Source organism: Oratosquilla oratoria, chromosome 42 (genome assembly GCF_046742065.1).
Source record: "Oratosquilla oratoria isolate Oo_2021 chromosome 42, ASM4674206v1, whole genome shotgun sequence".
Lineage (NCBI taxonomy): Eukaryota > Metazoa > Arthropoda > Malacostraca > Stomatopoda > Squillidae > Oratosquilla > Oratosquilla oratoria.
The window spans coordinates 36,055,460-36,070,119 of record NC_134818.1 but is presented as its reverse complement, the minus strand read 5'-3'; the positions used below and the strand labels follow the sequence as shown (position 1 = coordinate 36,070,119).

Genomic DNA, 14,660 nt, shown 5'->3' with positions numbered 1-14,660 from the left:
GGATGTGCTGTGTCTTGCAACACTGCTTCTGAACCAGGGCAGTGGACAAGATGCAGGGATGACCCATCATCCAGGGGGCACCAAGATAGGAGGGAGGGTGGAGGGGGAGTGGAGTGTATTGGGGATGGAATGGATGGGGACGGTTCTTATGCCTTTGTTTTGTGGCTACCTCCCTTGTAAGGGGGAAAAAGCCTTGGTATATGTATGTAGGAGGTTTTTGGGTTTTTATGGATTTGGAAAAGATTTATGACTGTGTAGACAGGAAGGCACTGTAGGAGGCATTGCGGACATATGGGATAGGACAAAGCTTTTCAGAACAGTCAAGAGTTTTTACATAAGTAGTAGAGCTTGTGTTAGAATTAGTTAGAATTAGAAATGGAGATATTAAGTGGTTTGTAGGAAAGATGGGGCTTCATCAGTGATGTGTTTTGCCTTGGTTGTTCAATTCATACATGGATGGGGTGACAAGAGAGGTAAATGAAGGGTAATGGGTCGGGGATTGCAAATGGTTAAAGAAAATTAAGAAAAGTGCAAGATAAACCTGTTGTTGTTTGCTGATGACACTGTGTTTGTAGCAGGATCAGAGGAAGGACTAAGGAAGTTAGTGACAGAGTTTGGAAAGGTGTGGGTAAAAGGTGATGAGATGTACAAGGGGAGAACATGACAGCAAACTGAAAGTGATTATTAAGGAAGAGAGACTGGAAGTGGATACATTTAGATACCTGGGTGCACATGTGGCAGGAAAGGGAGGGAAGCAAGTAAATGCCTTGGGGATTAAAATAGTGTAATGAGAAATAGACATTTGGGAATGGATGCTAAGAGGTGGTTCTATTTATCTAGTTGTATTTTACCAGAAGAGAGCTATGCTCGTGGTGACCTGCTTTTGTATTTTTCAGTATCCAGTTTGATCTTAAATTCTTTTATCGTTTTTGCCCTCCCTGTTTCTTCATTCAGTTTGTTCTAGATATCTACACTCTGTATGGTAAGCTATTCTTTTTTCAGATCTCTTTTGTAACTCCTTTTTCAAGTTTCATTTCGTGTCCTCTGGTTTTTCTTTTATCCCACTTTAATAAGTCATCTCTATCAAGGACTTCCAAGCCTTTCATAAATCTGTATATGGTTAGCAAGTCTCCTCTTTCTCTTCTTTGTTCCAGGGTAGGTAGTTCGAGTTTACCCAATCTTTGTTCATATGTCAAATTGGAGAGTGTTGGTGCCATCTTTGTCGTTTCCCTTTGAATTCTTTCTAATTTCTTTATGTTCTTTTTAATACGAGGTGTCCATAGTGTCGCAGTGCATTCCAATTTTAGTATTATCAATGTAACTAATATTTTCTTTACTATTTCTTCATCAATGTAGTCAAAATCCACTTTCATTGATCTTAATAAATTGAAAGTTTCTCTGAATAATTTGTAATGTTTGGTGTCATGTCATTGGTGATAGTTACTCCTAGGTCACTTTCTGAGTTGATTTTTTTTAACTTCCTTTGTATCAATTTTATATCAGCAAATCACAATTCTGCTGAGGGTTCGCAATCATTTAAGAGATATGCTCCGCCCAGCCGGTCCCACAGTTGCTTATGCGCTGCCGTGCTGAACAGTCGTCAAGATTGTTTACTCTGTCGCACGTAGATTTCAACCGTATCCCTGCTTACTAGTGCTTGACCTGGCATTCGAGTGTTTACGACGCTCAATATGCAATATAATAATAGCATTTACGACACTCATTTTATCATCTAATAACCGTTTATGACGCTCTCATTTTGAGTTTTAATGAAACTCACTAAATTATCAGGTAAATACGACAACGTGCATACGACTCCGTCGATCACAACCGCCACGTCTTCCGACGAAACGCATACCCATACAAGCAGGAAGTCGGGCGCCTCCTCTCACGGAGGAGAAGCAAGCCAACATTCTCGCAAATACAAGCATAAATCAAGCAGGTCAAGCAACAGTACTTCCCATCGGGATAGAAATACTTGCGTTGGCGCTACGCATCGAAGTCTAGAAGATATGGCAACCCCCTTCCCCCGCCCCCCGACAGCTCCACATCACGTACTGCTTTCCAAGTACATGACGACTCCTCAGCCCCCTTGGCACACAGTACTGCAAGCCATCGCTGAACTGAGGAGTGATATGGATCAACTAAAAGCGGAGAGGCGGCAAGATGTTTCGCAGAGGCCGGAAACCCACAACGAAGCCAGACCGGGCACTAGTTCAACTAGGAAGGAAGCAGGGCCTGTTACGCCCTCTCCAGGTAACTTTCCGGGTTTTATCTCCGACGGAAACAGCAGTGAAGAAGGTGAGTTGCATGAAGATTTCCCCATTGGCAGTATTTTGATGCAGTCCTCTAAGGCTTTCGGCCCAGTTGAAGAAGTCTCCGGACATGTTGCCAAACATGTGGCGGACATAGTCAATCAAATATTTGACCACGGCATGAGGGAGGACACCTATAAAGAAATTGCGGAGGATGAGAGTACCAAGAGGCCCGGTAATTGCCCTGCTTTATCCCCAGTTGAGTGCAATATGCAAATTTTGGAGGCGCTAAAACAGGACGCTAAAAAAGCAGACTTACGCATGAAGGAAGTCAATAAAGATATAACTAAGGCAGCTTCCATCATCATCAAATCACTTTCGGTGCTTGACAAAGTGGCCCAGGATGAAGGTAATGCTGTGGTGGCCCATGAGGTGGGCATGATCAATGGTGCTCTGGCACTGTTAGGTCATGCCAACTACCGTAACAACTTGGTTCGCCGTTTTAACATCAAACGGGAAATAAATCAAAAGTACTCACACATATGCTCTGACAAAGTGCCCATGTCAAGCTTTCTGTTTGGGGATGACCTCTCACAATCCACAAGACAAACCGAAGAGGCGGAAAAACTCAAAAGCAAAATTACAGCCAAGTCCCCCTTTCCATCCTGGAAGCCAGGCACATGGAAGTTTGGAAGTGGGAAGACAAGAACCCAGTTTAAAGGACACACAAGATTTCAACCCTATGGACAGCGGAGGCTAGGACATAAGGGAGACCAGAGGCCTTACTATGCTCGGCAGGCCTTGGATTAAAAAAACTCCAAAGGCAGGGGACGCAGCACTCCCCGACAATAAAACAGGCAAGTACCAACTTTGTGGCAGGTTCCCTACACAGATTTGTGCATGAGTGGCAAAAAAATCACTAGTGGTACATATATTCTTGACATAGTCAAACATTGTCACCTGAATATTAATGTCAATGATATCGCTTACCTGTGTTTTGAGAATGTGGAATATAACTTTAGCCTGGCGGAACAAATGATACTATCACAAGAAATTTCGAAATTATTGGAGCTTAAAGTTTTAAAAGAAACAAAGAGAAGGGCAGATCAGATCATTTCCCCTGTATTTCTGAAGAAGAAAAAAGATGGAGATTATAGGATGGTACTCAATTTAGAAAAATTAAACAACCACATTCCCTGTATCCATTTAAAAATGGAGAACTTTGAACAAGCTATCAGACTGATAAATGAAGGGGACTATATGGCATCTGTGGATCTTAAACATGCCTACTACTCTATTAGAATAGCGGAAGAACAGCAAAAATTCCTTTGTTTTCAATGGTATGGCAAAGTTTATCAGTTCACCTGTCTCCCAAATGGAATTTCAGAAGGACCCAGACTTTTTACCAAATCCATGAAACCTATCTTTGCTACTTTAAGAGAAAAAGGCTTTACCATCACCAGCTTTATTGATGACACTCTCATGTGCAGTCCTTCTCTTTCTGGATGCTATGATTGCATTAATTCTACCAGAGTTACTCACGAAAATGGGCTTCTGTATCAACGTTGCGAAATCTGTGCTAGAACCCAATAAAAGTATCGAATACCTTGGCAATGTCATTGACTCGGACAAAATGATTGTTACCTTACCAATACGTAGGAAAGAAAGAATTCTACTTGGATGTAAACAACTAATAGCTAAGACTAGTGACAAAATCAGAGAAGTAGCCAGGGTGATCGGGCTTCTAGTTGCTGCCTTCCCAGCTGTGGAACTTGGAAAGTTACACTATCGTCACCTTGAATCGGCAAAGATTACAGCATTGCGAAAGAGTTATGGGAACTTTGAGGATAAAATGTTGATCACTGACGAAATGAAAACTGACCTGACTTGGTGGATCAAACATGTTGAGACCCAACTCCTGAAATTGTCTTATACTCAGATGCTTCAGACTTAGGTTGGGGTGGCTGCATGAATCATCAGTCAGTCAATGGAAGATGGATGACAGAGGAAAAGAAGCTTCATATTAATGCCCGGGAACTCATAGCTGTGCTCCTTACATTAAAATATTTTGCAAATGAGGTCAGAGGAAAGCACATCAAAGTTTTCTGTGACAACACTACAGCAGTTAATTACATCAATGAAATTGAAGGCACTAAGTCGGTAGCATGTAACAATGTCTCCTCTGATATTTGGAACTGGTGTCTAAACAATGATGCCTGGATCACATGTTCCTTCATTTCAGGGAGTGATAATACTTTGGCTGATACAGCATCCAGAAACTTCAATGACAGACATGAATGGAAGTTGGATGAGAAATTTTTTAAAGAAATTAAGCATCATTTTTGGCACACCCAACATTGATCTATTTGCATCTAGGTTGAACAAACAAGTGCCTCAGTTGTGCTCCTGGAGGCCAGACCCAGAATCAAATTGTGATGAATTCAACCTTAATTGGGCAACATTAGGTCTCATCTACATTTTCCCCACTTTCTCCCTGATCGCTAGATGCCTGCAGAAGTTAAGAGCAGAAGGGGCTAGAGGTTGGATGATAGTTCCATTTTGGACATCACAGCCCTGGATGGGAGCACTACTCAGGCTGCTCGTAGAAGATCCAAGAATCATAATGAGGAGAAAGAAAGTGCTGGTGTGGCCCCTGTCGATGGAAGAACATCCCATCATGTCCCATACCAGATTGATGGCCTGTCTACTTTCCGGGAAAGCCTGCGAGAACGAGGCATATCTGAAAAAGGTACGGACCTTATCTTGGCATCATGGAAACCTGGAACTAGCAAATAATACAGATCACATATCAACAGGTGGGCACAATTTTGTCATAGACGGGACATCAATCCCACTACTCCCATTGTAACTGACGTCATAAACTTCTTAACAGAAACTTTCCAGAGGTGAGGGTTACACGGCGAGGGGGCCCCTATCCTCACTGGGGATGGTTGTGGACGGATGCAGGGCAGGCAACCATCCCCTAGACATCAGGTTAATGAGGGGAGTTTTCAACCTGAGGCCTTCAATGCCTAGATATAAGGACACCTGGGATGTCAAACCTGTATTAACAAAACTGAAACAGTTGGAACCCTTACAGTCTCTCCCACTGAAAGAACTTACACTCAAACTAGTAATGCTGATGGCACTTACACAAGCTGCCAGAGTTCAGACCCTACACTTACTAGTGCTCAAGAATATCATAAAGGAAGAAGCTATTTCAGTCTGGTTAGGGGACAACATTAAACAATGTCGCCCTGGATTTAACATTCAGTCTGTGAAGTTCTTTCCCTACACTAAGGACGAAAGTTTGTGTGTGCAGGACTTTGCGCACATATCTGGAAAAAACGGAACACCTCCGAGACGAGACGGGGAAGAAGGATGGAAGACTCCTCATAAGCTTCATCAAACCGCACAAACCAGTATCAAGAGACACAATTCCAAGATGGATCAAGCATGTACAGGTACTCCTCGTTTAACGACCTACTCGGTTAACGATAACTCGGAGTAACGACGGGCTTGATGACGTCGTTTAACGTAAATCTCCTGAAGTTACGACGTCGTGTACGATAATTAAGTTGGCTGAGGCAAATTTGTATGATGTTATAAATGAACTAGTATGGTGGATATTAGCTGTGAGGTAAAGTGTTCTGAAGCTTAGGTCTACATTACCATCCTGCAAGCTGCAAAAACTACCTGGGGTACAGTGTATACCGGTAGTGGTAAATTTTTAATTTCGACCATGGGCACAATATAGCAATAGAAAATTAATTATTAATTTTGTAAATTATAATGCATCAACGTAATATGCAATTTTGTGAGCGGAAATGAAAAACAAAATGCTAAAACAGATTTCGTAAGTAACGAAGTCATCTCAGACAAATGGTACACCATGTTTGTTATGATAGATGCCGATGTCGAAGAAATGAAAGGATGATAAATTAATTCGTCTAACCTAAACTAAACTAAGCTAACCTGTGTTTAATAAATCATTACCTGCAAATTAAATGTCATCCGGGTCATCCTCGTTGTCGTCGTCGTGAGAGACGTTGGCAGACGACAAGATGGCGTCCCGAGCCTATGCTACTGACTTCGTTCATTAGAATATTTTCTTGTAGCAAGGTATTTTTTACTTTCATTTCCACCAACAAAATTGCATATTACGTTGATGCATTTTAATTTACAAAATTAATAATTAATTTTCTATTGCTATATTGCGCCCATGGTCGAAACTAAAAAAATACCCCGGTATTCAATATGGAATGTCAGCATACGCGGATTTGGTCATATACGGTAATTTTAGGAACCTAACCACCGTAAATAAACAGTAAAGCTTTAATGTACTGTATAAAAGAGGGAAAATACACGAAAATAAAGATACATGTATTGCTGGTCATTGTACTTACAGTACATGTACGTATATGTATACACTTTCGCTTATCGACCAATTCGGTTAACGACGGCGCGCTGGTCCCAATTGTCGTCGTTAAACGAGGAGTACCTGTACTTACTATCTCTGGAATTGACTCTACCAAATACACAACGAGCAGTGTCCGCTCGGCTGCTGCCTCTCAAGCTAGATCCATGTCCATACCTATACACCACATCATGTCCAAAGCTGGATGGTCAAGAGAATCGACCTTTGCCAAACACTACAACAAGGAAATTGAACAGGAGGGAGACCCATTCCAAGATGCAGTACTGGATTAGCTTGGGCACACTAAATTTCAAATGGAAGAATTATGGAATGGCCCCAACTTCACTTGCCTAAGAACTTCTGAGGCACGACACCCACATGTCTTCAAAACCTCATATGTTTGCGAACCCTCAGCAGAATTGTGATTTGCTGATATAAAATTACTGAAGTACATGAGACTTACCGTAGGTTAGTTGAGATGTGCTTCTGGTTTTATGAGGCAAATCAATTCTGCTGAAGGGTAAGCATTCATATGCCCTCCTCTCCTCCCCTTACACATAACCAACTGGGAATCTCTTCATTACAAAATAATCAAGTTCCAGGTTATCATGTGGGTACTCATATTATTCAAGACTGTCAGACCGGCTGGGCGGAGCAAATCTCTTATATGAATGCTTACCCTTCAGCAGAATTGATTTGCTTCATAAAACCAGAAGCACATCTCAACTAACCTACGGTAAGTCTCATGTACTTTAGTAATTTTGTATTATCCCAATATTCTGTTTTTGCTTTTTCCAAATTCCATTATACTACATTTATTGATGTTAAAATTCACTTCACTCTCCCAACTCCATTTCCAGATTTTGTCCAGGCCTTCTTGAAATTATTTGCAATCTTCTTCTGTAACTTACTCTCTTTAGTAGTTTCGCATATGCAAAGAAGTTCATATAACATTCCACACTTTCATCCATGTCATTTATATAAATGGCAAACATTATCAGACCCAATACAGAGCCTTGTGGGACTCCACTTATCATTTCTTCCCAATTTGAGTTCTTGTCTCTTGAGTACCACTATAATTTTTCTCCCATTCAAGAAACCTTTCATCCATTCCAATAACTTTCCTTGTATTCCATCTATCATTTAAATTTTTCTTCGCAGCTGTTTGTGTGGTACTTTGTCAAATGCCTTTTGTAAATCTAAGAAGGCACAATCTGCCCATCTGTCCCTCTCTTGAATTATTTCTATTAATCTTGAGTAAAAGCATATTAAGTTTGTGGTATATGATCTTCCACTTCTAAATCCAAATTGTTTTGGATTTAGCATTTTGTTGTCCTCCAAGTGTTTAATCCATTTATTTTTCATATCTTTTTCACATATTTTTGCTATAATACTTGTAAGGGAGACCGGTCTATAGTTGGTTGGGTTTTCTTTGTCCTTGTTTGTATATTGGTACAATGAAGAAGTGATTGTGCTGACAGCACTGTATGGGACAGAAACATGGAATATAAAAGAACAAAGGAAGAGTTTAAATGTGTTTGAGATGAAATACCTGAGAAACATGGTAGGGGTTACCAGGCTGGATAGAGAGAGAAACAAGGTGAGGAGGAGAGGGGGGGTGGAAAGGGAGTTTTGAGTCAGGGTTGATGAAAGAGTATTGGGATGGTTTGGACACATGGAAAGAATGAGTGAAGAAAGATTAGTAAAAGATGTGTGGAAGGCAGAGGTGGAAGGAGTGAACATGAGAGGGTGACCAAGAATGAGATGGATGGATATAAAGGGGGTATTGAGCGGGTTAGGGCGCCGTTACTTGCGGCGAAGGTCGAGGTGAGGGCGGTTCAAATCCTGCCACCAGCGAAGTTGAACCAAGGGCATGGTTCATTAAATTCCACGCCACAAAGCCCTCTGTGAGGGGCACCGTCCTAGCCTCCCGTTAGGGGGGGGAGTGTGTGATGTTAAACCATACCATCATATTGAGAAAGAGGGGAATGTCTGCTGAGGAAGGGAGAAGACAGAAGATAGGGTGAGTGGAGATTGATTGTGTATGGATGATGCTGTGATGCATGGAAGGGAGTGGGTGGGGGATGGAGGGGGTGAGGGAGTACATTGGAATGATATTTTGACACAGCCAGAAGGGATTTCTCCCCCATCTTCTCTTTTTCTGCATGAGGGGATGGAGGGGTGAGTTGCCAATTAAATGAAGCAGCCTTGCTGTGGGTGTACTGTGTCTTGGTACATTGCTTCTGACCCAGAGCAGTGGGCAAGATGCAGGGATGACCTATCTTCCAGGAAGAGCCAAGATAAGAGGGAGGGAGAGGGGTGAATGGGAGTGGAGTATGTGGGGTTGGAATTGGTGGGAATGGGTTTTATGCTTTTGTTTTTGGCTACCTCACTTGTATGGAGGAAAAAGCCGCTGGTATATGTATGATCAAAAACTGGTTTTGCACAGACACTACAATGAGCACTTGTGGAATAACCATTCAAATATTTTTGTAACCAATTTGAGAATTCAGGATTATCCAACCACTATGACTAGAAATGACACTGTACAGGAAAATAAGAAAATTATTTAAAAAAGAGAGTTGGGAAAACTTTAATGAAGAAGCACAAATGGAAGAGAAATGGGCGATATAAAAAGAAATCTATAATGGAGTAGATAAATACTTACCAAAACAAAAACAGGAAAGGGTGTACATTAAGTGCTGGTACAACAAAAATGTAGTGAAACAAAAGATTGAAGAGACAAACCTTTAAGAGAGAAAAAAAAAAAAAAAAAAAAAAAAAAAAGTTATGTTCCAGATATATATCAAACTAAGAAATGAATATGTAAAAATATGCAGAGAAGAAAAACAGAAACTATGAAACAGACCTAATAGACAAATGTAAGGATCAATCTAAACTAATTTACAGATATGTAAATGGTAAATTGAAAAAGAAACTGGAGATAGTGAAACTATATCAAGGGAATATGGAATCTATAGATATAGATATGGCTGAAATTATGAACAAACAATTTAAATCTGTATTCAGAAATGAAAATAAACAAAATTGGGACGAAGGAAAGGGAGAAAAATAACCCCCAATGAAAGAAATAATTGTGACAGAAAGAAATAAAGGACCATATAATAAACAATGTCAGAAAATCACATGGACCAGACAAAATTGAAAACTAGATACTAAAAGAATGTATAGGTGAACCAACCGACAAAATATACAAGATAATAGATTTCTCAAAGAAGGAAGGGTACTGCAAGAATGCAAAAATGCCAATATTATGTCAATATATAAAGGAGATAAGGAAGATCCAACAAAATGTAGACCAGTCTCCCTTACAAGCCTAATAGCTATGTGAAAAAGTTGTCAAAAATAAATGGACTAAATATCTGGAAGAAAACAAAATACTGGATACAAAACAGTTTGGTTTTAGACAAGGAAGATCATGTACCACAAACTTAGTTTGAGGTACATGATACATGAAAGTTAATAGATATAATGCAAGAAATGGACCGATGGGCAGATTGTGCTTCCCTAGATTTACAAAGGGCATTTGATAAAGTACCACACAAAAAACTATTAAGATAACTTGAAATAACAGGTGTACAAGGAAAATTAATGAAATGGATGGAAGATTCCTTGCAAGGGAGGAAAATGAGGATGGTACTTAGAGATAAAGACTCAACCTGGGAAGAAATTATAATTGGAGTCCCACAAGGTTCAGTATTAGCTCCGATAATGTTTGCTATATATATAAATGACATGGATGAAGGTGTAGAATGTTATATGAACTTCTTTGAAGATGATGTAAAACTACTATAGTACAAAAAAAAAAAAAAGACTACAAATCACTAAAGAGACACCTGGACAAAGATGGGGAATGAAATAAAAAATGGGAAGAGAACTTCAACATTAAGAAATGGAGTATAATAGAGTTTGGAAAAAAGTAAAAAAGAATATCAGGACAATATAAAATTGGTACGAAGTAAAGCAAGTTAGCTCTGAGAAAGACCTAGGAGTAATTATCACCAAAGACGTGTCACCAGACAAGCATATAAACAAAATAGCGAAACCTACAATTTACTAAGATCAATAAAGATGGCTTTTAATTACTTGGATGAAGTAATGGTATAAAAAATATACATGTATATATGTATATATGCATATATATACAGGTATATATATATAAATATATATGTATATATATATATATATATATATATATATATATATATATATATATATATATTAGCCTCCAACATTAAGGAATGGGAAGAACAAGGTAAGCTACCCTTTTTAAATGTTCTCATTGTTCGTGACAAAGACAAGCTTGCTTTTACCATCTATAGAAAAGAAACCCATTCTGGTAGTTATCTTCATTTTTTCAGCTTTCACCCAAAGTAAAAAGTAGCGTCGCCTCAGGATTATTTCTTCGAGCTCTTAGAATTTGCAGCCCCCAGTTTCTTGAAGGAGAATTAAGCATTATAAAATCTGAACCTAGTAATTTAGCTTACCCGGACTGGTTTTTGGTCAAAGCCCTCAGCCGAGCGAGATCCAATTTTTTCAACACCACCCCCATTTCCTCTAATTTTTCTTTGGACAAGAGCTCTTTCATCGTTCCCTTTTCTGAATCATTTATTCCTTTGACCAAGTTTCAAGTTTCTTCCCAAAGACAAATTAAATTTCATTATTACCCCAACACCATTAATAAAAAGGTGGTAAATGTCCACCAAAGGTTAAAAGAAGAGCATAGTCAAGGGGTATATTCCATTCCATGTAAAGGTTGTGACTTAGTTTACATTGGACAGACTGGAAGGGATTTGAACACTTGGATGATTGAACATAAATGTTCCATTAAATATGGACAAGAGAGCTCAGCTGTGTTCCAACATGTCAAGCAATTTAAACTGTTTAGATTGGGACAAAGCTGAGCTTATTCATAAATCCAGATGTGAGTTCAGGAGAAAAATGGTAGACTCCACTATTATTGAATACCAGCCCAATATGAATATTTCAAAGGGGCAGTCCACAGATATAACATGCGGACTTTTTATCACCAACCTATTAAAAATACATTAGCCTCCTGACCTCACATACGGAGTGAGCCGAGGGTAGAGACCTCTTCCCATGTTCCCCTTTCTCATGTAAAGGGTGCTACTTAAGTAGCACCCTCTCTCTTAATTGTATCTACTGAGGAGGATTGCAGTTTGTAATCGAAATATATAGATTCCCTGTTTCCAGTCTTTTCTACTCCAACAGTGGTTTTACCGTGATATATATATATATATATATATATATATATATATAATATGTATATAATATATATATATATACACACACACACACATATACCAAGGCTTTTTCCCCCTTACAAGGGAGGTAGCCAAAAAAAAAAAGCATAAAATCCTTCCTGCCCATTCCATCCCTAAATAACCTCCGCCCTCCCTCTTATTTTAGCACCTCCTGGATGATGGGTCATCCCTGCACCTTGTCCACTGCCCTGGGTCAGAGGCAGTGTCACAAGACACAGCACATCCATAGCAAGGCTACTTCATTAAATTGGCGACACCCCCTCTCCATCCCCTCATGCAGAAAAGGAGATGGGGAGAAATCCCTTCGGGCTGCATCAAATTCTTCTCACACATACTACATCACCACCCATCCCCCTGCCCATTCCACCTAATGTATCACAGCATCATCCATATACAACCATTCTCCATTCACCCCTGTCTTCTGTCCTCTCCCGTCCTTCCTCAACAGACATTCCCCTCTTCCCCAAAGCCCCCTTCACCCCATCCATCCACCTCATCCTAGGTTCACTCCCTCCACATTGCCTTCCATACCTCTTTTACTAGTCTTTCTTCACTCATTCTTTCCATGTGTCCAAACCATCCTAATACTCTTTCATCAACCCTATCTCCCAACTCCCTTACCACCCCTGTTCTCCTCCTTAGTTCCTCATTTCTCACTCTATCTAGCCTAGTAACCCCCATTATACTTCTCAGACACCTCTTCTCAAACACATTCAAACTCCTTCTCTCTTATGTTCCATGTTTCTGCCCCATACAGTGCTGTTGGCACAATCACTCCTTCATACAGTCTCTTCTTAGCATCCATTCTCAAATGTCTATTCCTTGTTACATTTTTTAATACAACAAGGCATTTACTCGCTTCTCACATTCTACATTCTACCTCCACCTCCACTCCACCTTTCCTGCCACATTTGCACCCAAGAATCTAAAACTAACCACTTCCTCCAGTTGCTCTCCCTTAATGCTCACTTCCAGTCTGCTGCCACTTTCACCCCTTGTACATCTCATCACCTTACTTTTACCCACATTTATCTTCAGCTTTCTTCTATCACACACTCTCCCAAACTCTGTCACCAACTTCCTCAATCCTTCCTCTGATCCTGCCACAAGCGCAGTCATCCGCAAACAACAGCTGGCTCACTTCCCACTTTTCTCCATTTTCTTTAACCATCTCCAATCCCTGACCTACCACCCCATCCATGTATAAGTTGAACTACCAGGGTGACATAACACATCCCTAACGAAGTCCCACCTTTACCTCGAACCACTCACTCTCTCCATTTCTAATCCTGACACATGCTCTACTACTCTTGTAAAAACTCTTGACAGCTCCCAGAAGCTTTCCTCCTGTCCCATATATCCGCAAAACCTCCCACAGTGCCTTCCTGTCTTCCCTATCATAAGCCTTTTCCAGAGCCATAAAAGCCAAAAAAACATCCTTACCTTTTCCTATAGCTTTCTCACATATCTGTCTTACCACAAAAATCTGATCCACACAACCTCTACCTGTCCTAAATCCACACTGTTCCTCACCAATTACTCCCTCTGTTCCTCTCCTAATCCTCTCAATCAAGATCCTCCCATATGCCTTCCCAACTACACTTAACAAGCTAATCCCTCTGAAACTACTACACTCACACTTGTCCCCTTTTCCCTTGTAAAGTGGAACTATACAGGCACTCCTCCAGTCCTCCGGCACTCTACCCTCTCTCCAGCAAACATTAAATAACCTCACCAGCCAGTCCACCATCACTGTACCTCCTTTTTTTAGACATTCTGCATGGCATCCATCTAGACCAGGTGCCTTACCTGCTTTCATCATCTTAACAACTGCCTTCACTTCATCCTTCCTTATTTCTCCTCCATTTTCCTCACTCATCATGGTCATTTTCTTAGCACTTCCCACTGCAACTATCTTTCCCTCCCTATCCTCCTTCACATTTAGCAACTCCCTAAAATACTCTGCCCATCTTCCCCTTACTGCCTTCTCTTCCATTATCATCTCTCCATCTGCACCTTTTACCTTTTCTTCTCTACTTGATTCACCTCCTCTTCCTCTCTTAATTTCTTTCCAAAACATCTTTTTATTGCTTTCAAAATTTTCTGTCATACTGTACTCCTCTTTGCCTCCTTTACCTTGTGCTTTACTTCTCTTTTCTTTTCTTTGTACCTCTCATATGACTTCCTCGTCCTATTTTGTAACCAATCTGTGAAAGCTCGCTTCTTCTCTTCTACAACCATCTTTGTTTCCTCATCCCACCATTCACTACCCTTCCTTCTATTTCCTCCCATCCTTCTCGTTCCACACTTTGTGACTCTCTCCTTGAACCATCCCCATTCCTCCTCCACTCCTAGCTCTACTCTATCCTTCATTCCCTCCCACTCCTCTCTCAGCTTCTTCTTGTACTCCTTTTCATTAAAAAAAAAAATATATATATATATATATATATATATATATATATATATATATGTACATATATATATATACACAAACATACACACACACCCTTTCACCAAATGGACAGCGAGAACTGGTGTTCCAAAGAAAAAGGAAAAACTACATGGATCCCAACATCCAGAGAAGTGCCTTTTTGTATTTATAAGGAAGGGGAGTGCTCGTGGAATAGTGGGGAAGTGATAGGGAAGGAGAAGGGAAGGGATATTGAGGGAAATGGAAGGAAA

General features: G+C 40.2%; 3 protein-coding genes across 9 annotated transcripts in view; 2 read left to right on the top strand and 1 right to left on the bottom strand.

Moving 5' to 3' along the window:
- The window catches only part of LOC143021745 (SID1 transmembrane family member 1-like), a 407,746-nt gene that overhangs the window by 30,230 nt on the left and 362,856 nt on the right, over positions 1–14,660 (bottom strand). The window lies entirely within an intron of this gene.
- LOC143021366 (uncharacterized) lies at positions 1,785–3,065 on the top strand. Its single transcript, XM_076178801.1, has one exon. The coding sequence runs from the start codon at positions 2,013–2,015 to the stop codon at positions 3,063–3,065; it is 1,053 nt and encodes a 350-aa protein (XP_076034916.1). The 5' UTR covers positions 1,785–2,012.
- Positions 4,465–5,124, top strand: LOC143021750 (uncharacterized). Its single transcript, XM_076179454.1, has one exon. The coding sequence runs from the start codon at positions 4,465–4,467 to the stop codon at positions 5,122–5,124; it is 660 nt and encodes a 219-aa protein (XP_076035569.1).

What these genes read in the sequence shown, in the direction of transcription:
- LOC143021750 (XM_076179454.1), top strand. Translation starts at nt 4,465, where the DNA reads ATGATGCCTGGATCACATGTTCCTTCATTTCAGGGAGTGATAATACTT.
- LOC143021366 (XM_076178801.1), top strand. Translation starts at nt 2,013, where the DNA reads ATGGCAACCCCCTTCCCCCGCCCCCCGACAGCTCCACATCACGTACTG.